Below are 26,573 nucleotides of genomic sequence, written 5' to 3'. Positions count from 1 at the left end.
GGTCACAGGTGTCAGAACAGACAGCACTGGCTTCCTTGCAAAAGCAGCTCAGGCCAGACCATACTCTCCCTGTTTGCTTAACCAAGACCAGCTAGTCTGTGGAGAACTCTGGCCCACAGGGCTTGAGAGTGTGCTTCTGCTAGTTTTCTCCTTGCAGCAGGTACTGCTGAGTTAGGACGGGTGGGAGGGTGAGACATGAGAGACAATGGAACAGGGTAGCTGTTGATGTCTAGTCAACTATTAAACTAATTAAAACAATTTAAACTGTTAAGAAAATTTTCGTGTTTTATTGTATCATGAGGCATTGAAACATCTGAACAAATCAATATCTGGGTGGTGAGGCAGCTGCTTTCTCCTTCACTTCTTTGGGTTACTAGAGCAACTTGTCAGTAGATTAAAAAAAAAAAAGAAAGAAAAAAAAAAAAAAGACAACCTTTTGCATTACTTAAGTCTTTCCAAGGCATGCGCTGGTACAACACAAACTTCTCCCATCAGATGCAACTAGGCTAGTGTCCAAACATCATGCACAACACCTTGGTGGCAGCAGTGCACTGCGCCTACTCCCACTGTGGCCCTGCTTATTTGTGTATGATATTTGGAGCATCTGGAGGAGTGTGATAGTATTGGGAAGAGGAGGGAGGAGGAAACAGCATGAGTGCCTGGGCAGGAGGAGGTCAGCCGAAGTTGTGCAGGGCAAGCCTGAACATGTCATTGGTGCAAACCCAAGCATCATTGATGTTCTTTAAAAGGAACATCTGGTGGAACCCCATGATAGGGTCTTCATCAGCCTGTGAGGAGAGAGAAAATGATTCAGTAAGAGGACCAAGAACAGAAAAGGAATTCAGTGGTAGGGGAGTAAGGCAGAGAATGTCAACTTTGGGATCACACCCTCCTGCCCTGGTCTCAAATCCCAATATAACTAATGTGAATGCAAACTGATATAATGTATCAAACACTGTACTGGGCACATACAAGTCAACAGATGGCAGCTCCCACTAACTACCATGTGCATTAAAAATACAGATTGTTTCACCAGTTAGCTTCAACAATGAAGCAGAGAATATACCTGCCTTCAAACCCATATCTCTGGGCACAAATGATCAAAATTTTTGAAGAATCTTTTAGTACTTACCATGTAATTTACAGTATCAAAAAAATGCAAACAAGGGCTGGGGAAATAGCTCAGTTGGTAGAGTGCTTGCCTTGTAATCAATCCCCAGCATGCGCGTGCACACACACACACAAACAAATAACAATAACAAAATTAAAAACAAAAACAAAACCTGCAAACAGTCTTAGTATTTGATAATGCCATTCAATCCAATCTGGAGAAACTATTGCTAATACTGACAGGGGCTAGGTGAGAAAAGGCTTAAAACTGAATTCACAATGGGATCACAAATTGACAGGGGAAAAACAGTATAAACTTGGGTGATCTGTTTCCTGTTGTGTAATATATAACACTGTAATGGAAAAAGAAAGGCAAGCAGCAGTCTCTAGCCAAAATGGAGAAAAGTGGGATGAGGCCTAACTAAAGTAAGAGTCCAGCTAACCAGTGGTGTCTCCAAAATCAACTGTGTTTCTGGGAATTAATGTCAACAAAGTAGCAAATCAGTCATTGGGAACTGTAGGTGAGACAGAAACATCAGGAAGAATCTGAAACCAGGTGGAAGGGGCACTGTTAACTATCCTAACTAAGAAAGTAGGCATTGAGTATCTTGGAGATACCTAAAATATTTTTTTATTGAAGATGGACACAATACCTTTATTTTATTTGTTTTCATTTTTATGTGGTACTGGGGATCAAACACAGAGCCTTACGCACGCTAGGCAAATATTCTACCACTGAGCCACAACCCCGGCTCCTCTTTTTATTTATTTATTTTTTAATATTTTTAGCTGTAGATGAAACAATATCTTCATTTTATTTATTTATTTTTTATGTGGTGCTGAGAATCAAACTCAGTACCTAGCACATGATAGGCAAACGCTCTACAACTGAGTCACAACTCCAGCCCTGGAGAGACCTCTTAAATCCCGAGAGCCTAATTAGATACAGAGTATCTTGGACAGACAGGAGAAACTGACAGGAAAGTCACAAAGCATGTCTCTCAGGGTCCACTGCAGAGGCTGGGATATCTCTCCTTCCACAGCCATATTAGACTTAGGAAGCCCTGTCCTAACTAGCCTTGGGAAAGCATGTGAAACTATTACTGTGAGCACCACCATGACACATGTATTTCTAGGAGACTGGGGCCTGGCCAAGGGGCAGTTAAGTTTTCTTGTTTTGGGAAGAGAGACTTACCTTTTCTATTTTTATTTTATTTATTTTATTTTTTTTGGTACCAGGGATTGAACCCAGGAGTGCTTTATCACCAAGCAACATCCTTTTTATTTATTTTTTATTTTGAGACAGAGACTCACTAAATTGTTGAGTTTAGCCTTAAACTTGTGATCCTACTCAGCTTTCCAAATTGCTGGGATTATAGGTGTGAGCCACCATACCTGGATGAAAGAAGTATTTTGAAAACATGATCTGACTTTAATATGTTGGAGTACAATAGGTTCCTTCAAGAGTTACTAGGGGTCCAAAGGGCCAGGTAGGTTTGACAAGTCTGGATCCCACCCAATACTAGGGACTGAATCCGAGTGTGCTCTACCACGGAGCTACATCCTCAGCCCCTTTTAGTTTTTATTTTGAGATGGGGTATTGCTAAGTTGCTCAGGTTGGCCTCAAACTTGAGATCCTCCTGCTTCCACCTCCCAAGGAGCTGGGATTGTAGGCATGTGCCACCATGCTGGAAAGAATGACAGGTCTTGCGAAGGGGAAAGAAAAATGCAGGAGTTCCAGAAATTTGCTTTTCTAGGCAGATGAGGAGCCAGGACAGGTAATAGCAGTGCCGGCTCCAGAAAGGGACTGCCCCTTAGCACCCAGCTGAATAATCTAATACCCTGAGGTAGTTCAGGGGCCCAAGGGCTTAACACTATAGCCTGACTCTTCTCCTATACTTTTTGTCTCCTTTCTATATTCCACACTGCTGGGTGGCACATGCCTGTAATCCCAGCAGCCTGGAAAGCTGACGCAGGAAGATCACGAGTTCAAGGCCAGCCAGCCTCGCAAAAGCAAGGAGCTCAGCAACTCAGTGAGACCTTGTCTCTAAATACTCTAGATCATTGTTCTCTATTATAACTTTGCAATAATAGAAATGTTCTGTATCTGTGCTGTACAATAGACTATGACTAACCATGAACATCTGAAATATACCTAGTACAATCGAGAAACTACATTTAAATTTTATTTAATTTTAATAAAATCCAAAATTGCAGGGCTGGAGGTTTAACTTGGTAGTAGAACTCTTGTCAACCATGTACAAGGTCTTGGGTTCAATCCCCACCATCACAAAACAAACAAATAGCAACAACAACAATACAACAACAACAAATATGACTAATGGCTATTGTATTGAACTTTGCAGATCAAGACAGTTACTTTAACTAGCTGTCCCTTAATAAGCAGATCACATACACAGGAAAGGCAGGGATCCAGAGTTCTGCTATTTGCTCAGGACTACTATAACACTGTAGCAGCACTACTACCTTTAGCTGGCCCACAACCATGCTGATGATGCAGCTATCTGGCGTGGGCTGATGGTCCTGCGCCGTGATGCTGTGCTGGATTTTCTGGAACGGAAGGCTCTGCAAGAGAAAGAATGGGCCATGGGCTAAGGTCAGAAGGGGCAAGGAAGGAGTGCCCACACCCAAGCTTGGCTCTTACTTACAGTCAACTTCTCCATAATGGCAGTTTTCCCCTGAAACTGCTGTCCTTCCCACGTAAGGCATGATGCATCAATCTAAAAATGCACAGGAAACCCAGGGTCAGGGCCTCAGTACAAAGAATATCTCTTCTTAAGACCAGAGAAAGGGTCTTGTTTGACAAAATGAGTCCACACTTCAGTTTTCCTGTCCACAAACAGGGGAACTAAGGTAGTTCCAAAGTTTATAGTATCAACAACTTTTAAAATCACACCCCATTGGTCCATGGGCCCAGACTCTAAATGCCTATTTAACAAAATATACTTATTGATTTCATTTCCCATTGTTATTCAAGAGATCATATGGCCTCTAATCTCCACGGGCCCCAGGAGGGCCACATGTGGCCAGTGCTCAGCCAAAAGCCATCCTGCCACATGGTTAGTAAGCATCAGCCCCAGAGATGTCATAAGAAATAATTTGGGCCGGGCACGGTGGCCCACTCCTGTAATCCCAACGGTTTGGGAGCTGAGACAGGAGGATCACGAGTTCAAAGCCAGCCCTTAGCAACGGTGAGGTGCTAAGTAACTCAGTGAGATCCTGTCTCTAAATAAAATACAATATAGGGCTGGGGATGTGACTCAGTAGTTGAGTGTCTCTGAATTCAATTCCTGGTACCCCCCGGCCAAAAAAGAAAAGAACTTGGGCTGGATGTTGTAATGCTCACCTATAACCCCAGCTTCTTGGGAAGCTGAGGCAGGAGAATCACAAGTTCACAGCCAACCTGGGTAATTTAGTACGACTCTGTCTTAAAATAAAAATTTAAAATATGGGCTGGGGTTGTAACTCAGTGCTTGCCTAGCATATGAGGCCCTGAGTTCAATCCCCAATTCCACAAAAACAAAACAAAATTTAAAAAAATAAATAACTTGGAAAAATCCCAAGTTTAATACCATTTCCAGGTCTATGGCTGAGTTCTACAATGGCCCTTCTAAGTACTCAAGTCAGGGAGGAATGGAGGCTAACAAGGCCTCTCAAGATGTAGCCTGGAACCCTAGACTACCATCAACAGACAAAATGACACTGGGATCCATTAAATTAGTCCTTTGAAGCCTTCCCTTTCTTCAGAGGTAGAACTCAAAAGAGCCTCTGCTACTTCCAGAGATGACCTTAGGCAAGCTACTTATTTTTTTGAGTCATAATTTCCTAATCTTCAAAGGGGAAATGTGCTAAGGATTATGAAACAATGTATAGTAAGTGCTCTTTTAGGACTTTGCTAAACTCTCTGTGTCAGACCTGCTTTATTTATTTTTTCAGAACCATAATCGACAAGATTTATTTTGATTTTAATTTCTTTGCTAAAATTTAATTTTGAGTATTTAGTTTCTTCTTAGAAAATTTTTTATTGATTTTTTTTTTAATATATGACAGCAGAATGCATTACACTACATATTACAAAGCCTGCTTTATTTGAGAGAAGATGAGACCAAACATGCTTTAGGCACTGGGTTTGATCCCCAGCACTGGAAAAAGAAAAAAGTCTCTATTTGTAATGACAATCACCTTAACTTTAATATTTGTAATACTTATGCTGGGTTTGGTCTTTGACTGCTAAAAGTCTTTTCTTTTTTCTAAAATTTCTAATTGTTCCCTGACTTTTTAAAATTAGACTTTTAAAAAGGAGACTTTGCCCACAGCCTAACCAACCTCTGAGGCTATGCCTGGATGAATCATATCACTCCCATCCTGGTCAGATCTGCTAGCAGTGGCCTAATCAATTGCATCTCTATGACCGAATTTCAGGCAGGGTCAAGTACAAGTATAAATGAACATCATTAAAGTAGTAGTAAACAATGTCTACATAGAAGGGTTTCATTTCCCACATGTGTTCAGGGGCTTTTGGCTCCAAGGGAAGCTGAACCTGGGGTTCCAAGAGAGCTCAGCTCTGCCCCGAAGATGCTCATAGCTGCCTCCTCCAGAGAGTACCATAAGCCTCAGCCTCTGCCTGCTGCTACCCAGTCTGGACTAGAGGCACTCTCAGGACCCTGGGCCCTGATAAGGTGGTGGCCACATGGAATGGTAAGCCCAGAATCCTCTGTCCAAGACAGTAGGATCCCAGTTCTTATGGAAGATGACAAAAGGAAATGTGTAGTTGGACCAGGCCTTGATTCTCCTTTCCTATGAACAGAAACTCAGAGAGAAAGAGCCAGGACAGCCCAAACTTGTGAAGTGGACACACTGGCCCAACATTTTTTTAAAGTATATATATAGTTTTTAGTGTGGATGGACACAATACCTTTATTTTATTTATTTATTTTTATGCAGTACTGAGGATTAAACTTAGTGCCTCACACATGCTAGGCAAGGGGTTTACCGCTAAGCTACAATTCCAGCCCACTGGCCCAACATCTGAATTGACCCTCTGAAGTTCTACTCTGGCCATAAAGCTGAAGACTTACATAAATTGCACCTAGCTGGGTTCTGTCATTATCAAATAACTGGTAGTAATGTTGAATGAAGCTGGATCCAATCTGCTCCCAAATTGGCTTATCTCCCATTCTGGAGCGTCACCCAGCGTCACTGAGACCTGCAAGAACAGTGAGACAAAAAGGCAAGCGTTGGTACTCCAAGTTGAGGAGGCAGTCAGCCACTGACCCCTACCCCTTCCCTGGTCTCATTGCACAGGGAATCCTTTGCTGAGGTTTGTTCTCTTAAGGAACATGGGGAAATCCTAGGGATTTGATAGGAGATCTCCTTCCAAGCTAGATCAATGCTAGAAGCCCAGAGAAGGGCCAAAGTCAATTCTTCCTTTGAGGAGCTCTTGGTTGATGAGACAGAGTACCAAGGTTGTGGAGCATACAGGATGGGTGTTGAGGGTTGAGCCCTGAGAAAGGAAAATCAGAGCAGATCCTGCAATGTCCAATAAGGAGTAGGCCCTTGAAATAGAAGCTAAGCAATTGCTCCAGCCCCCTATGTTTTCATTTAATCCTTTCAACAAGCCATTAACCAGAGTTACTACTATCCTTCCTACTTCACAGACCAGAAATTACCGATGTCTATATGGAATGTTTCAGTTGCAGACCTCAGGCCCCCATACTGTCCCAGGGTTTTGTTGGCAGGTGGGGGAAGATCCATTGAGAATAGGGAAGTGATGGCTCCTCGAGGCCCACTTCTAACAAAAAGAACAAAAATAACTCCGTTAGTCTCAAAGGAGCAGCTGGCATCTGTGAGGTTAGTTGATACCCAATTTGGTCCTTTCTGGGGCATTTCTCCATTGATGAGGATGACTTTTCCCTGCCTCAGAGCTGGGGCCATGAGTTCAGAGGATCAGAGTAATGATAGCTGAGGGGTATGGAAAAGGGGAAAACAATAATTTCTTTACATCCTCCCATCCTAGCACTGCCTTATCCCTAGGGGGTATCTTGAAGGGAGTCCCCCTCCTGGCCACAGATAGTAATCTCTAGGACTCCGAATAGAAAGCCCAAGCCCTGGGTGAGAGGGCCCACACTTCTCTGCACCTCATGTTCTGTAGTTGTCTTTGAACGGAGAGGAGCATGCCCCATCTGATAATAGGACTGTGAGCCAAAGCAGAGAGGACGTGGGTTCAATTCCAACAGACAATCATGACATCAGTCACTACCCTAAAGGATTTCTTCCTCAGCCTCCCCAGTAAAATGGGGATCCTAACCCTAATGTTGCCAGTGGTTGTGTAGCTTCACTGGAGAACTTGATTAAATCCCTTGTTTAATGTGGTAAATACAGACTCACTCAAGTCCCTGTGACTTCACCCTAGGCCAGAGAAGCCAGAAGGTACCAACAGTTACAACACAGCCAATCCCCCAGCCTATGACCAATAATCCAGCCAATGAGGATCTAAGAAACTAAGCCAATTTTTAATTTTAGGTCCCCTGAGAGGTAGTAGCACTGAAAATAGAAGCTCAGTACTGGGATGACTAAGAAATGTCCAGGAAGGTCTAGAACAAGCAGAAAAGAAAGCTTGGATCTGGCCACGCCTATACATAGGAACAGAAGGTGTCTCAATTCGTACTCTGCCACAAAAAAGTCAACTAGTGGGAGAAGCAAAGAACCCATTATCTAGTCTGTTGTTCTCTTGGGTACTTTTTCAAGAGGTTAGACAAAAGCTGTACTCACAGAGAAACTCAAGAGTACCTGAGGCAGGGCATAGCCTCCCATCACATCTCTGCCCCTCCACCTAGTATTCACTGTGCTTAGTTCTCTCAATCCTGCTCCAATTCCACAGCATGCCCCATGATACCTTGCCCAATCCCCAGACTTCTGGGGGCAGGGGTAGATTGCAGGAATGAATTGAGCCATCTCTCCTGCCACAATCCATGGCAGGGTTGGGCAGCCTTCAGGGCAGGTCCCAGAAAAACAATGTATGCCAATCAGAAGACACAGTACCAGCAGATATCTGATGGCATGTAAACAGAGGGCAGGAAAGCAGAAAGTTGGAGATGGAGGAAGGGGAACTGGGACTGGAAGTTGTTGCAAACACAAGAAAAGTGCTGCCACATGGTAGGACAGAGAAAGTATGGGGGTGTGTTTTCCTTTTCCATTATTGTTCTTAATGGTATGATAACTTTCTAATACAAAAACTACTTGATGAGAGTAGTGGTGGAGGGATAAAGGAACAGAAGGGCTTCCTAGTTTGGTGGGGCATAGTGAGCTCACCACCCATCAGTGTGTTAATACTGGGGCTTCTAGTGAGGGCCAGCACTTGTTCTCCATGAACTTTCCACTCCCAAGCTCTAAAACACAAAGCTGGCCACATTCCTACCCTGTAATACCTTCAACCTTGGTTGAAAGACCAAATCCCCAAAGCTCTGCCAGTGGTCATCCATTGTCCACTTATCCCTATCCCTATCTTATCAATCATTTTCTCCTACTTTTATATAGTAATGCCAAACACATACACATACCATAACTTGTCCAGTACTTGCTCAACTGGATTTATGCACAGGTGAGTCTCCTGCCAAGATAACCTCATCTGCTTGATCAGTTCTGGCTCTTCCCCCCAAAATCAACCTGTGTGCAAACCCTTATTAATATATAGGCCTTGCTCCTCTGCCCAGGAGCACTGTGGCTCTGGGCTGTGGGTATTCCAGGTGAAGGGCTGGCAAGCCTTGACTGTGTTCCTAACACATTTACTATGGAAATAACAGCCTGTAAGGAAACAAAATGCCAAGGCTTAGAGGCAGCCTCACATCACGTTGGGGACTAACCTTCATCCTGATGGCTTCTCCTACAGCTCTTCTGAGAGGCCGCTGACCACATCATCTCCTGTTTCACCCCAACCGTCTGCTGGCTGACAGGTCAGACTCCTCGAGGAGCTATCATCACCCACTGAGCATCAGCCTCCACTGACCCTTAGGTCTCTGTGGGTGCAAAGACCCTCTGAGAATGTCTCAAAAACTGTGGTCCTTTCCCAAGAAATGTGCACAGAGGTAGGATTGCCCCCACTTTATGAATAATTTCAGATTGTTCTGACTCCCTAAGGGTTAGCTACCATTCCCAGCTGCCCAACTTTGTCTCTTGCCATCCACTTTCTTCCCTCTTTGGCAGCCACATTAGGCATTTTCCTGATTCTGGAAATTCTGCTTTTCTTACCCAAGAGCTTTGCAAATATTGCTTTTTCTATTTGGCTCACTCTTGCCCCAACACCCCTGGCTCCATGTCATAAACATCAATCAAATGTTACCACCTCATCAACACTTTACTGACTTCCCAGTTTAGGTAGCCCGCCAGATACTCATTTTACCTCTGTACTGTTTTCTCAGCACCACATAGATTGTCCCACTTATATACTTTTTTATGGTCTGTTTCCCTGATAAAGGCATCTTTCTAGTCACCCCTATTCCCATGGTGCCTGGTTCAACAATAACTTTTTTTTGATTGACTGCATAAATTCATGGGACTCCTTGTCTGGAGGAGTCAATGCTGGCAAATCCTGCTCAATTTAAGTGGCCCAGTGACCCACTTCCCCCCGGCCCACACCTTCAAAGTTGCCAGGAAACGATCCTTTGTCATCTGTCCAGTTATCTGTCTGTGGAATGTCAGGTGGGGCTTAACCAACACTGTCTCACTAAAGGTTCTTGTTATCTGAGGGGCAACTGTAGTTGAATAGCAGACATACAGCCATCCCTTCAAAGATCTAGCCGCTAGCCTGCTCTACCTTTCCCTTGTTGTGTGACCCTCTGACTCTGTCTCATCAGTAATTGTGGGCATATGAGAGAAATAACTGAGATCATAGAGGACCCAGTTGAGAGGAATTCTAAGTCAACACTAGGAAAAAGACCTTAGCCTCTTGCAGGTAGGCCCTTTGACCCAGAAATGGCAACTGTCTAGCCCACCACTACTCTGCCTCAAGTCTATAAAGAGATGCCCGATGATTGGCCAGACAGAACCTTTTCTGAACTAAACAACAGAGGTCTAGCCCAGCACTGTACAAGCCTATTCTTCCTCTTCTACCTGGATGATAGAATTTTCAGAGCCATTGGGCTACTCTGATTTATCCAGAAGTGGAATCCTGAGACCACATTCTGGTCTCTGCTCTGCATTTGCACCTCATTTCTCAAGTGGCTCCCAAGATCTCTGGGGCCTCAGTCTTTCCAAATAGCTCCCATATGTGAACTGAGAGCTTCATGCCATTAACTTTGTCAGGTATACAAGGACTTGATTAAGGGAAGCTCCTAAGTGACCACTCCTGGTTTTATTTCCCCAGTACTGGGGATAGAACCCAGGGCCTTGCTCATGCTAGACAAGTGCTTTACCACTGAGCTACATCCCCATCCTCTAAGTAACCACCCCTGTGGTCTGCCACTACTATGCCTGGACAACATTGCTGTGACATCCCAAGACTGAGAACAGCAGGGAAATAAAGGTATGAACAGAGTTCACAGTGGGTAAAAGAAGCATCTCCTCTATTTCAAAATCTTCCAAATGTCCTCTTATTTGAGCTTCACAACAAGGCTGTAAGGCTGGTATGAATATCTTTACTCGTAGATGAAGAAGCCATGACAAGGTTAAGAAGCAATTCGAGCCAGGAATAGTGGTACCAGCACTGTAATCCCAGCAATTCAGGAAGCTGAGGCAGCAGAATCCCAAGCTGAAGACCAGCCTGGGAAACTCAGTGAGACCCTGTTGCAAAACAGCATTTATAAAAAGAGCCAGGCACAGTGGCATACGGCTTAGTGGCTTAGTAAACTTGAAGGCAGGAGGATTACGAGTTTGAATGCAGCCTCACTAAGGTCCTAAGCAACCTAACAAGACACTGTCTCAAAAATAATAAGGGCTGAGGATGTGGCTCAGTGGTTAAGCACCCCTGGTTCAATCCCTGATCCCTGGCACAAAAAAAAAAATAAATCTTAAAAAAAAAAAAAAAAAAGGCTGGAAACGTAGCTCAGTGGAAGAGAGCTTGATGAGCATGTCTGAGACCTTGGGTTCAATCCCCAGCACTGTCAAAATAAATAAATAAATAAATAAAAATAAAAATGGAAGGAACAAAGGAATACAGGAATTCAAGACCATAAAAGGGGCTGGGGATGTGGCTCAAGCGGTAGCGCGCTGGCCTGGCATGCGTGCGGCCCGGGTTCGATCCTCAGCACCACATATAAACAAAAATGCTGTGTCGCCAGATACTAAAAAATTAAAAAAAAAAAAAGACCATAAAAGGCCTCTAGCAGTTAGCATTACAATCTCCATGAAGATGAGCAGGACCGGAATAGCTGAGAACCAATGTAGGGCAACAGAACATATAAAGACAGCAAAATAAGGTGGTAAGGAACAGAGCCCAGGCCTTTTCTTCCCATTTGAAATCAGCAAGCTCCATACAACTCAGGATGGAAAATATCTGAGCACATGTTCACCAGGTCAAAGCAGGTTTAATATAGTGACAAATTCTTAGGACTGACATCACCTGCAAGCAGAAGGGCTCCACACAGAGAACCTTCAAGGGGTCAGCAGGCCTTCTAGTTTCTATCCTGGGGAAACCAAGTGGCTCCAATGGAGTAGTGGAGGCTTTAAGAAATAACCACTGGTCACAGTGATCAAGAGGTCGAGGCAGGGGGATGCAAGTTCCAAGGCCAACCTGGACAATTTGGCAAGACCCTGTCTTAAAATAAAAAATGGAAAAGGGCTGGGAGTGTAGCTCAGTGGTAAAGCACCCTGGATCCATTCCCCAGTACCAAAATAACTAAACAAATAAAAGAGAAAAGAAAAACAAGCACACAAACAGCCAATCAACCCATCTGGGAACATAGCTCAGTAGTAAAACGCTTGCCTAGCATGTGTGAGGCCCAGGTCTGATTCCCAGAATAAGAAAGAAAGAACATTCTGAAATTTTCCCAGTTAACCGAGGATAATGAGGTGAACAGTTCCAAGGCTCCCCAAACAACCCTTTCTCAGGAGGATAAGGATCAGAGTGAGGTTGGGATATATATTCTTCATCTCTGTGGTAGCCCTGTGTGTAGCCTAGGGACTTATGAAGTCAGCACATAGCATGTACCAGCAACAAAAAAGGAATAAGGCCCAAGAAGTAAAAGGAAGTTCTCATCCATATGTCTACCAATAGTGGGAACCCTGGGGCCAAAAAGCAGGTCCACCTTGTGTCCCTGTTCCTTGCTATGACACTTTCTCAGCCATAGCCAGACCTGAGCCAAGTATCCTGCCAGGAGCATACACTCCAAATAATAGAATAAGAAGGGAGATGACAGCACATAGGCCTGATGGCCAGAGCATTGACCAGAAAATCATTCACATGGCCTGAAAGTCATCCCAGGGATAATCCACAAACTGCTGCCTCCCTTAGGGATAGATAGGGCTGGTTCCTCTATGGCTCACCCTGCAAAGATGCCTTATGGTCACTATTCTAGGAATTCCTGCCACATATAGTCAAAGTTGGGAAACAGGTAGCTGACTTAAACGGAATTCAAAGCACAAACACCTTCAAATGGCCCACCTGAAAAAATTATACAAGAAGTCCAGCATAAGGTTCAGCTCCATATCAGCCCAAAGAAATCCTGTCCAACTTCCAAATCCCATTTTGTGGAAAACTTTTTAGACCCACTCACCTGTCCTCTAAGGACTGTTTCTCTGTCCTGGAGGCCTTGTTGAGAAGTGGGGAACTGGATTCTAAAACAAGCAGCACCGTAATTTCTAAAGTCCCTGCTGGCCAGGTGAGGTGGTACACACCTATCATTCTAGCTATTTGAGATTAGGGAAGAAGAATCACCAGTTTAAGGTCAACCTACGAAACTTAGTGAGACCCTGCCTCAAAAAATAAAAGGGCTTGGGGCTGGGGCTGAGTAGTAGAGCACTCACCTAACATGTGCGAGGTCCTGGGTTCGATTCTCAGCACCACATATAAATAAATAAATAAATTAATTAAATATTTTTAAAAATAAAAGGGCTGGATGTAGTTCAGTGGAAGAATGTTTGCCTAGCATGTGTAAGGCCCTGAGTCCAATCCTTAGTACTGGGGGAAAAAAAAATTCCCTTCTGGCTCCTGTTCACCTTCCCAATACCTCAGGCAAGGGTCATCTGCTGAAACACCCAAAGAGCCTCCATGACCAGGTCTCTAGGGAGGAAGGGAGCTCCTGTATCTCTTATGCTGGAAAGATGTCCTAATGGGCACTACTCTAGGTACAACTGCTTGGCACCTGAATCAAGCTGACCATGAGAGTTTCAGTCAAAGTGGCAGAAGCCACACACCCAGGGAACTGAAAGGCCACAGACAATGCTGGGGAGATTCCTGGCCACTATGAAAACCCTTAGCAGACTCCTGGAAGACCAAAGAGCAGGTAGCAACTCAATAATCATAGCAATTTAGAGTGGTGGCAGCCTCACTAAAATCTTTGTGAACCCACAATCCAGTGGTATACCTCCCTCGGCAGTTTCTGCCAGACATAGGAGAGGAAGGGGGATCCACTAAGTCTTTTCTCTTCAGTCCTCTGATCATTCAAAAGCCTCCTCTCCTACACATGATTAAGGGCCCCTGCAGGTAGTAGGTCTCTTCAACAAGGCCCTCAGCACATAATACCAGCATGATCCTGTCTATCACCCCCAACATGAGACCTCCTTTCCCCAGCACCAGGCTAGGTAGTATTCATTTTTCGTCTTATGCCCAGAGATGTACATACAGAGAAGGCCAAAGAACTGTTGCTGAAAAAATAAATAAAAAATAAAAAAGATCATTTAGAGAAAAGCAAAACCAAAAAACCCTCACAATCACTGCCAAAAAAGAGGAAAAAATTTCACACCAGTTACTAATGCCTCAGTAAGAAAATCCTGACATTTTGACATAATGTACCTTCCAGTTCTAAAATTTGAGAATTCTCTCTCTCTCTTAAATCATTAATCCCATACCAACTCACCAATGGCAAAGACACCAGAATAAAGCAAGACCTGGCTCAGAGAGAAGTGTATTCCTGGTCATTAAGGGACCAAATTTGTTTTCAGTATTGGAGACTAAATCCAGGACTACCATATTAGGCAAGCATGCTCACCCTGAGCTATATCGATCCTTTTTTATTATTTGAGGCAGGGTCTTAGCTAATGTCAAACTTGCCATCATAAGGCTTCAGCCTCCTAAACAGGGATTACAGATAAATGTATGACTGTGCCCAGCAAACAAATTTTGAGTTGAATGAAAGGCATCTTCACAACCTGCTCCTTGCTTATACAGACATACACCAACTGCCCCATGTCAGGCTCCACGTTCCAAGTTAGTCCTACATGAACAGAGGGCACAGATAAGATCCTGAAGAACCTCAGAGTTCTCAGATGAGAAGAGAATCTAGATGGCCTGCCAAGTTCCAGAAAGGTCAAGGACTTCTCATAGTCAGGACTAGCAAGACAAACTCCAGACAAAAGTTACAAAAAGGATTAGAGTAGGAGGGAGGGACCTGAATTCCTCCTACTCCAGGGTAACCTTGAAAAATGAATAGTATCTTTTTGATCCTGCAGGTTCTGGGAAGTAGCTCAGTAGTAGAGTGCTTGCCTAGCAAGTGCAAGGCCCTGGGTTTGATCCTCAGAACCAAAACACAAAAACCAAAAAAAACACTAGCCCTGTAGTCAAACTACCCAAGACCTGGCAATATACAAACTAATCCATGACCATAAGCCCACCTCACCTGAAACCTGTGTACTAGAAAGCACCAATAAAATCCAGAGGCTCTTGAAATAACTGTTTCTAGTTCTAAGAGAAGCCACCTCATTAACCCTACACATGTTCTGTGGGTAGTTTCTTTTCTTACTGCCCAATTCCACTGGTAAACCAGGTCTCTCCTGAGCCTACTGAAAGGACCTGATTTCTAAAGGTCAAGATGTGGATTAGGAAAGTTAATTCCAGAGAAGGTAGTCCCTGGTGAGATCTAAGGAGCATTCTTTGCCTATTCTTCCGGACCAGAGAGAATCATTAGGCAGAGCAATTCAACTAAAGGAAAACTTCTAAGTCAAGAACAGAATGACCAGAAAAATATCATCTGGGGAAATATTCAAGAAAAAGAAAAAGGACAGGGCCAGTGGTTGTCTGCATTATGGGCTTAATCCAGCCTTCCTAAAAGACCTAGCATTTTGCTTGCTGCTGAGGCCAAGTCTGCAGAGATGGAGTTGCTGTGGTCCCTTCAAAACCTGTGGCTCAAAAGCTGCAGAGGAATCAAGCTTAACAAATTATTACTCTCAAGTCCCAGGATTTTTCTCTGAACTAATTTCTTAATTTATTATTCAAACAGAAGTGCCTTTTCAAAGCATGACTGATAGTAACTACGTGGCCACAACCCTTCTTCCAGAACTCGGTGGGGTCTCTGGTACCATTATTAAGGGCACTTTCCCAAGACCCAATTGGCTTCCTCCCTGTTCACAGGCAGCTCCAACTGTTGGGATGGGGAAGCCTGGCTTTCTGCAGCTTCCAGCTCTTTTCTGCCACTCAGGCTTCAAAAGGGCCCAGCAGAAATCTGAAACTGACACCTACAGCTCAAATGCACCCCACCCTCAAGATCCCTTCCACCTTGGTATCTTGTTTGGCACTAGGTTCAAGGAACTCAGGCCTGGATTCTACTTCCCCTTGCAATAAACCGCACCTAGTCATCTCATTCTTAAGGAGTCATCCTCTTCTGCGGGGCAATTCTATGCTTGCTCCAGGAGGTTCCAACATCAAAATTGGACTGTGCCTAAGAGGTCTAACAAAACCTTAGGCTCACACTTCCAACTTCATCTTTTTGGCTTCTTTCCTCCCTTTCTCCACTAACACAGCCTGCCAACACACCCGTAGCTGGGACCTGGTAACTGAGCCGCACTACCACATCAGGTTCATATTTCCCCAAACTGGCTACAGGTAAAGTCCCACATGGAACTCTCGCGCCCGATTCCCCGACCCTACCCTCCATGCAGAAGCTAGCATGGGTTCCACCACAGGAGCGGTAGATTTCGTGCACTCCCAGCAGACAGCCAGGCAGGGAGCGGAGCGTTCACTTACATCCTGGCATGACTATAGTTTGGGACCGAGTAAGAGTCCCAAGCCCCGACTGCGGCAGGCGGGCACCCTTACCCATGCTGGCTCTGGAGTGAGCCGGGTGGCGCTGCCCATCCCCGGATCTTCGCAGGCGGGTGGCGGGACGCGGGGATGGTGTCTGCCCGCTAGCCTGCCCGGAGAGCTTTCGGGATTCGAGCAGGCCGGGCCAGGCCAGACGGGGCGGGGCCCTGAGCGCCCCATCCAGATGGTCCGAACTAGAGAAAAAGGCCTGGCCACAGTGCAGTCCGGCGCACCAGCCACCGCACCGTATAGCCCGGATAGGCGCCAGTCTGGCTCTCTGCGTTCCCCCAGGCCACCGCTTCAGAGGACCGGCGGGAGGCGGAGCCGCGCGCCACACATGGCTCGGGCCCCGCGCGGCTTCGGGCCGTCGGGGGGGAGGGGAGGGGCCTCCCGGAAACTCGCAGCAGAGGCTCCCGGCGGCCTAGAACGCGGCTCTTGCGGCCCAGCCCCGGCCCCGGCACGCTGGCCCCAACACTCACCCGAGGGGCTGGCACGATGGCGGCAGCGGCGGCGGCAACCCAGCGCGGTCTGCGACCGACTGTCCCTTCCCCCCTGCCTTCCCTCGCCCGCCCCGTTGCACTCTGGGAAATGCAGTCCCGCCGCTCTCCTTTTTGGCATTAGCACGTCAAGAGAAAACTACAGTTCCCAGTGTGCTATGCATGGAGGCCCAACACGGCCCGCAGCGCGGGAGGAGAGGCTAAGTCAGGGAGGGAGGCTACCCAGGAGAGCCCCTGAGAATTGTGGTCCAGCGGAAGCCTCTGGAACACGAAGGTTGGCGCCAGGGTAGGGTCAGGGCTCTGTAGTCGCCCTGTCCCAGCGGGCCGGCCCCACCCAGGCTGTGCGGCCGTGGGTGGTTAGCCCCGCCTCCGTAGGAGGCCGGCCTGGCCCCGAGCTGGCCGGGGCGTCCCTCCCTGGGCCCCAGGGATGTTCGGCTCGCGAAACCCCGCTGCCTTTGGGCTCCGGCTGCCAATTCGAGCTGAGCCCTGAGGACTTAAGCCAGCCCGGGCGGAACCCAATTTCTGCTGTCCCACCATTTGGGAGCTCTGCCCCGGGGCCAGTTGGGCCTAAAGCTAGTTTCCAGCAGACTAGACTTCTTGGGTGAATCTCAGATGCCCCTCAGGTGGGGCTTTCTGGAGCGATTACTCATATTTCTACAGCGGGATCTTCAAAACATTCTAAATTTTGTCTTTTCTTTCCAGCAGATAGCTATTAGTTTGATTTTTATTAAGAGAAATAACTAGCTCACCCAAAACTTTTCCCGATATTTAAAAGACTAGGAAATCAGTAAACCCTTCTCCCATCCTTTGCCCTTTACTTTCAACACCCTTTTCTTCGTTTCCCTGGTAACACAAACATCTGAAGGAAAGCTTATCTGTAGGTCAGGTTCACGCTGGGCAAATGGCTCTGCAGCCAACCTAGGACACCACAATTAAGGAAATAGCTTTAAGCCTTCTCTCCTGGCCTAAGATCTCTCAGTACTCCTGATTTGCACCTTTAGCCACCCACACTTGCCTCCTGGGGATGACTGGTAAGATCAAGCTAAACTTGATTAAATCCCAGGACTGTTCAGACCACTTTACCTATCTAAATGCTTCTACTACTCAGTCACTGAGAACTCTCTTCTATTACCTGCTAGTGCTACACCTGCACCTGGGGCTTTTCTTGCTCGGTGAACTGACCTCCTTCTCCCCTGCAAATCAAAACAGGTTGTGTGCAAGTAACCTCCAGACACTGGAAAGGGTCCATGGAGTGCTGCTGAGAGGTTCAAGAGAAACAAAGTACATCAGCAGCATCCCTTGAAAGAACAGGAGCTCAAGGATACACTAAAGAGCAAGACCTAAGCCTGGGAAAGCCTCCACTCCAAGGAAGGAGAGTGGTGATATGTGAGAGACCAGTCTGATAAGGCTCAGCTGGTCTGGAATTGCAGAGCTATTCTGATTACCAGCCAGCTAGTCCTTGAAAGGCAAAGATCCAATCCGGTACCCCAGGCACGCCCCTATACAACCTATGCTGTACCCTCCTTCCTCACAAAAGATTGTCTCCCACCTCAATGCCAAGGGACCAGAAGGGAAACAGATTAGTTTTCGGGCCATTCCAGGTCACAGCCACACAGGTGGCTCTGTTCAGAAGAGAAGGAAGTCATTTAATAGTGCCCCATCACTCATAGTAAACAAGATAGCTCCAAAGGCACTCACCTCTAGATTGACTTTGAGCTAAATTACTTGGAGCTATAGATTAAAATGTTACCCTTTCACCCCTCCCCCCAGTAGCAGTCAAAAAATAAAGGCAGCCAAAAACATGAGTCAAGGGCTCACAAATTCCAACTCCTTAATGCCCTCTTTGGATAGCTCTTTCACACTGAAGGTGTACCAAGGCCAAGGTATCTGTACAAGAGTCCTGAGTACTGCAGGACCCATGGCTGCTTCCAGCTGTGGTCTTCGTGGCTTAAGTAATTGCATGCATATGTGTACCCAACACTGTGCTAGGCCTTAGGAAGGAAATGATGAGCAAACTTCAATACCAGCTGAAAATTTAAGAGAATTTAAAACTCTCAGAGATAGGAGGACCTGAACAGTTCCTCTTAGACTTCATCTTAGTCTCAGTTTCACCTTCTTGTTAAAAGGACATAAGGAGAAAACCAATGGGACTTTTGGTGTAGTTTCCAAATTCTTTGGGGTGAGCTAGGCCAGGAACTCTACAAGGACCTTGAGGCCAGGGTCCATGTGCTTAAGGTCACTTTATAGAGAAACCTGAAGAATATCTATTCTCAGGGGCATCCTGGTCTTCCAAATAGGCCTATTTCCCCAAATTTCAAGAATACTTAGCTGAATTTTTATAAAAAATAAAATGGCGAAACAAAAATAAAAACCTTACTTTTTGTTTAATTTGTTTTGCCAAACAAACACAGTGAAAACTTTAGTCTGACTAATTGTACAGAAAATAGAATTTGTAACCAGTAACAAACATAACAGGATAAACCTAAGTCCCTGGCAAGCTGGATCTCCATCAGCAGGTCACCCAGATTCCCCCATAAATGACCTCATGGATGGGGAGGTCCTAGGAGACAGAGGCACAGATCAACTAGTCCCCATTAGAATCACAGGCTGCACCTGAAAATATTAACCATGAAAAGGAGAAATGATGTTATTTGGATCTTTATCACTACCCACAGTAGAGTCTTCTCTGTTTGCTGGCAAACCTTAAGGTGTGGTTTTCCTAAACCCATAGTTCCTGGGCATCCCATCTGCATCCCTCCAGGGTAAGTTTCAAATTCAGTGATTCTGAAGCCTCTGCCTAACCGGAATCTGCAACACAAAGTGGGGAGAAAGGGTACACAAAGTCATAATTGCTGGTGTCTCCAATTAAGTCAGAAGCCCCAAGTGAAGGTGCCAGATCACCAGCAAGAATCCAGCTGCCCTAAGCCGCAGTACTGTCAACCACACTACGGGGGAGTTCCAACATCAGCCTGAGGATTCCTAGGGTTGCAAGGTCCAGGAGTTCTGCAGGCCGCAGCGGAATCCATTCACATTCCGTGCTTCTTACGGATGACAGCCATGGCAAGCAGACGATCCTTCTCACGAAGTTCTTCGCGTAGCTTGGCCTCGGTGAGACGCAAGTGGCGGATGCTACCCTTCATCTCTTTCATCTTCACTTCCATCAGCGCCAGGATGTCCCGCTGCTCGTTCAGTTTGCGCAGGAGCTCCTCTTCCGTGGTGCCAGACGACAACGAGTACGAATGGTCGGAGCCAGTATCTGGAAAGCCCTCTTCCCCTACTACCACCAACTGGGGGCCCATAGGGCACTCCGCGGCCTCCAGACCCGCTGTAGCAGCCTCTAGCTCTGACGCGGCAGCTGCGGCGGCTGCGCCCTCTGCGGCTGCGAACTCCACTTGCACTGTAAGGTCGATGGGCTTCACATCTTCTCCAGTGGGAGTGGTGGGCGCAGGCGGCACGGATCCCGGAGCTTGGCTGCTGTCTACAGCGGCCTGAAGGGTGAGGAGCACGGCCGCGGAGGCAGACACCAGGTTTGGCTGCAACTGGGCGGTCTGGCCAGTGGAGGCGGATGGCGAGGGTTGTTGTTGCTGTTGATGCTGCTGTTGCTGCTGCTGCTGTTGTTGCTGCCTGCGGCGGGCGGCCGCGGCCCCCGCGGGTCTGCGCGCTACTTTGCGCTCATTGACGCCGCGCAGTGGGAAGATGGTGGGAACGCGCACCGTATAGGTCTTGCGGCCGCCCTGGAAGTGAACGCTGCAAAGACGGTGGCCCGTGGTGGGCTGGAAGGTGGAGAAGCACCCACTGACGCCCGCACGGGACACGTTCTTGAGCCAGAGGCGCCGCAGTTCAGCGTCCTTGGGAAACGTGTAGAAGTGCAGCGCCTTGTCCCGGTGCGAGTTGTTGTAGCAGCCCGGTACGCAGCACGTAAAGCCAGGCATGGCTGCGCCGCGCGGCTCGGCCCGGCCCACCGGCCTCTTGAGCTCTTCGACGGCCCGGTCCGTCCGCCGCCGCCAGCCCCTCGACGGGCGGGGCCGCGCGAGGCCTTTGGGAGCCTCCCACTATTGCCGCCGGGCGCAGGCGGCCCGGCCCGGCGCCCCGTGCCCGGAATACGCTTCGCGCCGGCCCGCGCCGCGCCACCCGCCCGGCCGTCCGCCTGCGCTCAGGAGTCGGCCCGGGGGACGCCGCGAAGGACCGCCTGGAAAGGAGGACTACGCCCCCCACAATGCACCGCGCTAAAAGCCGCTCACTTCCGGGCGGGGGCGTGCTTAATTCCGGCTGCTTTCCAGGGCACCGCAGCAGTCTCCCGAAAAAAATTCTTTTCCAGACCCGGATCATCCTTGGCGGGCCAAAGAAGTGTGTTCTGGTGGAATGCTGTCACATAGACTGCTGCTTACAAGGACCCGGAATCCTGATGGGGTTGGGGATAAGGAGGCGTGCTTCAGCAGTACGCAAGCGCTAGGGGTATGCCCGCGGAGACTACGAGTCCCACGATGCTTCGCGCGAACTCTGCGAGTGTGGCTCCAAGCGCCGCCTAAGGAAAAGGTCCGGTTACTGCGGATTAGGATTCGGGCAAGATAGTGCTACCTGCCAGAAGCTGCCCCCAAATCCTGAGTGTCTGAGTGGACAGCGTTCTTGCGAGAGAGAAGGAAACCTGGGCCTCGGTGCCCCGAAGGAGCTCAGGAACCACTTTCTCTGCCTTGGAGACTTCCAACTCAGCCTGCTTTTACTCACTTACATAATTTAAATCACTACTAGGCAACTATTTGCAGTACATAGGGCAGGGGGCTGCAAGGAGACAGAATGACCAGGCCCCTTCCTCTTGGAGCCAGAAACCCTAGAAAGATTAGGATCTGTCTTTTCAATAATAGATGTGAATGTTGCAAGTAGATGGCTAGTCAGAAGTAAACGTACAAATGAACGAATAGGGCAGAGGAAAAAATGGAAGTGGTCGTGATCAGGAACCTAGAAAGTTAGAACCTTTAAGTCCTTGATTGGAAGTTGTAGCCTTTTCTTGGCCCTTAAAGGGCCTGGGAGCAGACAGCCAGGGTAGCAAAAGCGCTGAAAGATAACAAACTGGGCCATGTTAGAGAATTTGGTATTTTATTCTGCAGGTAACTGGGAACCATCGAAGAGTTTTAAGAAAAGGACTTGCATTATAGGTAATACCTCTCTCTCCTCCTTGACATCTTTGGGAGAAAATCTTTTAAAGCGTAATGAGGCTGTGAAAATGAGAGAGGAGCCAGGCAATAGACATGGAAGTTACCTGCAAATTAGCCTTTCTTTGCAGAGTTCTCCATTTCTCCCATTTTTTTTTTCTTGCCCCTTTTCACCCTTTTTCCTGACTCCCCCCACTCCTGCCCCCTTGTGGTACTGGGAATTGAACCAGGACCCTCTCTAAGCTAGCTTCAGCCCTTTTAATTTATTTAATTTCTTTGTTTTTATGGTACTGAGGATTGAACCCAGGATTGCCCTATTGCTGTGCTATGTCCCAGCCATATATCCATATATATATATATATATATATATATATATATATATATGGTTTATTTTTTATTTATTTATCGGCGGTGCTGAAAATCAAACCCAGTGCCTCACACATGCTAGGCAAGCACTCTACCATTGAGCCACAACCCCAACCACAGGCCCATCCCCTTTTAAAATTTTATTTTGAGATAGTGTCTCCTTAAGTTGCCAATGGCACACTCCTATAAACTAATAAATAATAATAATAATAATAATAATAATAATAATAAATAAGAAGAGCCAATGGCACACTCCTATAAACTCCTCCAGAAGAGGAGACAATCCTCCTGCCTCAGCCTCTGGAGGAGTTTATAGGAGTGTGCCATTGGCTCTTCTTATTTATTATTATTATTATTATTATTATTACTATTACTATTTATTAGTTGTAGATGAACACAATACCTTTCTTTCTTTCTTTTTTTCTTTCTTTATTTATTTGCTTGTTTGTTTCAATTTTTATGTGGTGCTGAGGATTGAACCCTGTGCCTCAGGCATGCTAGGTAAGCACTCTACCACAACCTCAGCCCTCTTTTTATTTTTTTGTTTGTTTGTTCGTTTATTGTTCTTTATCACAAAGGGGACTCATGCTTTAAATGTTTTAGAAAAATACAGGACAATTTTTGGGGAAAAGTAACTTAGTTCTAACACTCAGACATTTGGACTGTGCCTGGCTTATTTTTTACTTTGAAAGACCCTCATGAAGTCATCCAAGATGGCCTTGAATTTGTGATCTTCCTGCCTCAGCCTCCCAAGTAGCTGGCATCATAGGCATGTGCTACCAAGCCTAAACTTTTATATTTGTTTAAATTTTTTGTAAGATGTATAGACATGGGGCTGGGGATGTGGCTCAAGTGGTAGCGCGCTCGCCTGGCATGCGTGCGGCCCGGGTTCAATCCTCAGCACCACATACAAACAAAGATGTTGTGTCCGCCGAAAAAAACCAAAAAATTAAAAAATTCTCTCTCTCTCTCTCTTTCTCTCTCTCTTTAAAAAAAGAAAAAATTTAAGAAAAAAGATGTATAGACATAAAAATTAGCAAAAGATCATTGTTATGTATTTTCATTGTCATACAGCTATTAATATGGTTCAGTTCCTCTCTGTGTTAAGATTCACTGTACTTAAAAATTGAAGAGAGCTGGGCGAAGTGGTGCATGCCTGTAATCTCAGAGACTCAGGAGATCACAAATTCAAAGCTAGCCTGAGCAATTTAGTGAGACCCTAAGCAACTCAGTGAGGTCCTGTCTCTAAATAAAGTATGAAAAAGGACTGGGATTGTGGCTCAGTGGTTAACTGCCCCTGAGTTCAATCTCTAGTACCAAAAAAAAAAAAAAGAGGTCAAATTAATATTTATGCACAAAATATTGAAGATAATGCTTAATTAAACTCTACTTTCCAGTACATAAAATCACCTTTAATCTATAATTCATCTTCCACACTCAAAGCATATTTAGGGAGTTGCATCTGAGTGGTAGGGAATGCAAGGCCCTGGATTTGCTGCGGAAAGGCAAGAACCTTATCACATATCTGTGTTTCCAATCTTTTTTTTTTTTTTTTAAAGAGAGAGTGAGAGAGAGAGAATTTTAACATTTATTTTTTAGTATTTGGCGGACACATCTTTGTATGTGGTGCTGAGGATCGAACCTGGGCCGCCCGCATGCCGCTACCGCTTGAGCCATATCCTCAGCCCTGTGTTTCCAATCTTGTCTACTCTACAATCTGTTCTTCACATGGCTACCAAAGAAAATCTGGTTAAGTCATACCTCTGGTTAAATCTCTCTAGTGACTTTCTATTCCATTTAGAATACTTTCTAAATTCCTTCCTAGAACTTACAAGACCCTATATAGCCAGGCATAGTGGTGCACGCCCATAATACTATCCATCTATAACTACAAAAAGTAAATAAATAAAATAAAGGTCCATCAACAACTAAAAAATACACATTTTTTTTTTTTTTAAAGAAAGGCGAAAACTGGGGCTGGGGATGTGGCTCAAGCGGTAGCGCGCTCGCCTGGCATGCGTGCGGCCCGGGTTCAATTCTCAGCACCACATACAAACAAAGATGTTGTGTCCACCGAGAACTAGAAAATGAATATTAAAAAATTCTCTTTAAAAAAAAAAAAAGAAAGGAAAAAACGTCTTAAGCAACTTCTTCTCTTCACTAGAGAAGGAAAGGTACTGTCAATATGGGCTGAGGTTGTGGCTCAGTGGTAGAATACTTGCCTAGCACATGCGAGGCCCTGGGTTCAATCCTCAGCACCACATAAAAATAAATAAATAAAGCTATTGTATTCAGCTATAACTAAAAAATAATATTTTTTTTTTTTAAAAAGAACTGTCAAGGGGCTAGGGTTGTGGCTCAGTGGTAGAGTGCTTGCCTAGCATGTAGGAGGCACTGGGTTCGATTCTCAGCAGCACATATAAACAAATAAAGGTCCATCAACAACTAATAAAATATTTAAAAAAAAGAACTGTCAATAAGAAAATAATAATCAGGAAATAAAAACAAATAAATAAGGAAAAAAATGGTAAGAGGAGTCACACTTAAACATCAAGGCGGAACTGGGCATGGTGGTACACCCCTATAATCCCAGCAGCTTAGGAGCCTGAGACAGGGGCTTGTGTATGTTAGGCAAGTACTTTATCTACTACTCAGACATGCCCAGATCTTTCTTTTTTGTGTGTTTGTGGTACTGGGAATTGAACCCTGGGCCTTGTATGCGGTAAGCAAGTGCTACCACTTACTTATATTCCCAGACCTAGTCCTTGATTTTGAGACAGGTTTCCCCAGGTTAGCTTTAAGAATTTTTTGGGGGCTGGGGATGTGGCTCAAGCAGTAGCGCGCTCGCCTGGCATGCATGAGGCCCAGGTTCAATCCTCAGCACCACATACAAACAAAGATGTTGTGTCCGCCGAAAACTAAAAAATAAATATTAAAAATTAAAAAAAATATATTTAATTTAAAAAAAAGTTTGTTTTTTTTTTTTTTTTTTTTTTTTTTTTTTTTTTTTTAAGTTAAACACAGACACAAGGGCTGGGGATATGGCTCAAGCAGTAGCTCGCTCGCCTGGCATGCGTGCGGCCTGGGTTCGATCCTCAGCACCACATACAAAACAAAGATGTTGTATCCGGCGATAATTTAAAAAATAAAAAAAAATATTAAAAAAAAAAAAAACACAGACACAAAACCTTTGTTTTACTTATTTATTTCATGTGGTGCTGAGGCTCGAACCCAGTGCCTCACGTGTGCAAGGTAAGTACTCTACCACTGAGTCACAACCCAGCCCTTGGCCTCAACTCTTGATCCTTCTATCTCAAAGTTCCAAGTACTGGAACTATAGGCATGGGCATTACACCCAACTATCATGTTTAAAATAAATAGTTGGGTACCTTGGTGTATGCGTTTAATCCCACCAATTCAGGAGGCTGAGCAGGAAGATCACAAGTTCAAGGCCAGCCTCAGCAACTTAGCCAGGCTTTGAGCAAGTTGGCAAGACCGTGTCTCAAAATTAAAAAAAAAAAAAGAAAGAAAGAAAGAGGGCTAGGGATAAAGAGGGCTAGTGGTAAAGCGCCCCTAGATTCAATTCCTAGAACCAAAAACAAAACAAAAACAAACCAAAGAAAAAAATCTTCAGAATCACAATTTAAAAAAAAAAAAAAATAACAAAAACCTGGGCTTAGGTGTTTGGTAGTAACCATGAAAATGTGACTGCAAAGACCTAGCAAGTTAAGTCAGATAGCCAGACATTGTTGTGCACACCTGTAATCCTAGGTACTTGGGAGGTTGAGGCAGGAAGATCACAAGTTTGAGGCCAACCCCTGGGGGATTTATTGGTAATACCTCCCCCCCCCCCCTTTTTTTTTTTATTTTCCAAAATTAAATAACGTTCGAAAAGACTGGAATGTAACTCATAGGTAGATCATTCCTGGTATCTATCCCCACTATTGAAAAAAAAAATGTCACATAACAAAGAGATCAGGCATAAATGACAAATATATATTTTTTTAAAGCAAGGAATATTGGTATGCTTTCTTTTTACAGTTTTTAAAAAAATTTTTTAGATGTAGATGGACACAATACCTTTATTTTATTAATTTTTATGTGTTGCTGAGGATCAAACCCAGGGCCTCACACGTGCTAGGCAAGTGCTCTACTACTGAGCCACAACCCCAGCCCTCCCTACTTTTTTTGAGAAAAGGTCTCACTAAATTATCCAGGTTGGTCTTGAACTTGTGATCCTCCTGCCTAAATTGCTGGGAT

General features: G+C 45.5%; 2 protein-coding genes across 3 annotated transcripts; both read right to left on the bottom strand.

Moving 5' to 3' along the window:
- Nucleotides 1-265: 265 nt before the first annotated feature.
- On the bottom strand, nucleotides 266-16,886 carry Nutf2 (nuclear transport factor 2). 2 transcript variants are annotated; one of them, XM_076839071.2, is made up of 5 exons: nucleotides 16,780-16,886; nucleotides 6,210-6,337; nucleotides 3,780-3,851; nucleotides 3,598-3,696; nucleotides 266-788 (listed from the first exon to the last, which is right to left on the bottom strand). In XM_076839071.2, exons 2-5 carry the CDS (start codon nucleotides 6,306-6,308, stop codon nucleotides 675-677), a joined length of 384 nt encoding a protein of 127 aa, XP_076695186.1. In that variant the 5' UTR covers nucleotides 6,309-6,337; nucleotides 16,780-16,886; the 3' UTR covers nucleotides 266-674. The 2 variants fall into 2 exon arrangements, with proteins under 2 accessions (XP_076695186.1, XP_076695187.1); XM_076839072.2 differs by lacking the exon at nucleotides 16,780-16,886 and adding an exon at nucleotides 16,316-16,564.
- Nucleotides 16,887-19,162: 2,276 nt separating this feature from the next.
- Nucleotides 19,163-20,981, bottom strand: Thap11 (THAP domain containing 11). Its single transcript, XM_076838479.2, has one exon. It carries the CDS (start codon nucleotides 20,727-20,729, stop codon nucleotides 19,824-19,826), a length of 906 nt encoding a protein of 301 aa, XP_076694594.1. The 5' UTR covers nucleotides 20,730-20,981; the 3' UTR covers nucleotides 19,163-19,823.
- Nucleotides 20,982-26,573: the final 5,592 nt, after the last annotated feature.

The sequence above is a fragment of the Callospermophilus lateralis genome, chromosome 18 (genome assembly GCF_048772815.1).
Source record: "Callospermophilus lateralis isolate mCalLat2 chromosome 18, mCalLat2.hap1, whole genome shotgun sequence".
NCBI lineage: Eukaryota > Metazoa > Chordata > Mammalia > Rodentia > Sciuridae > Callospermophilus > Callospermophilus lateralis.
The sequence above is the reverse complement of the archived record's forward strand: the minus strand, read 5'-3'. Positions and strand labels throughout refer to the sequence as shown.

Coding starts and splice junctions, on each gene's coding strand:
- Nutf2 (XM_076839071.2), bottom strand. CDS start 6,308: ATGGGAGATAAGCCAATTTGGGAGCAGATTGGATCCAGCTTCATTCAA. Junction 3,852..6,209: donor CCCAGCTAGGTGCAATTTAT/GTAAGTCTTCAG, acceptor GTGCATTTTTAG/ATTGATGCATCATGCCTTAC. Junction 789..3,597: donor TGGTTGTGGGCCAGCTAAAG/GTAGTAGTGCTG, acceptor CTCTCCTCACAG/GCTGATGAAGACCCTATCAT.
- Thap11 (XM_076838479.2), bottom strand. CDS start 20,729: ATGCCTGGCTTTACGTGCTGCGTACCGGGCTGCTACAACAACTCGCAC.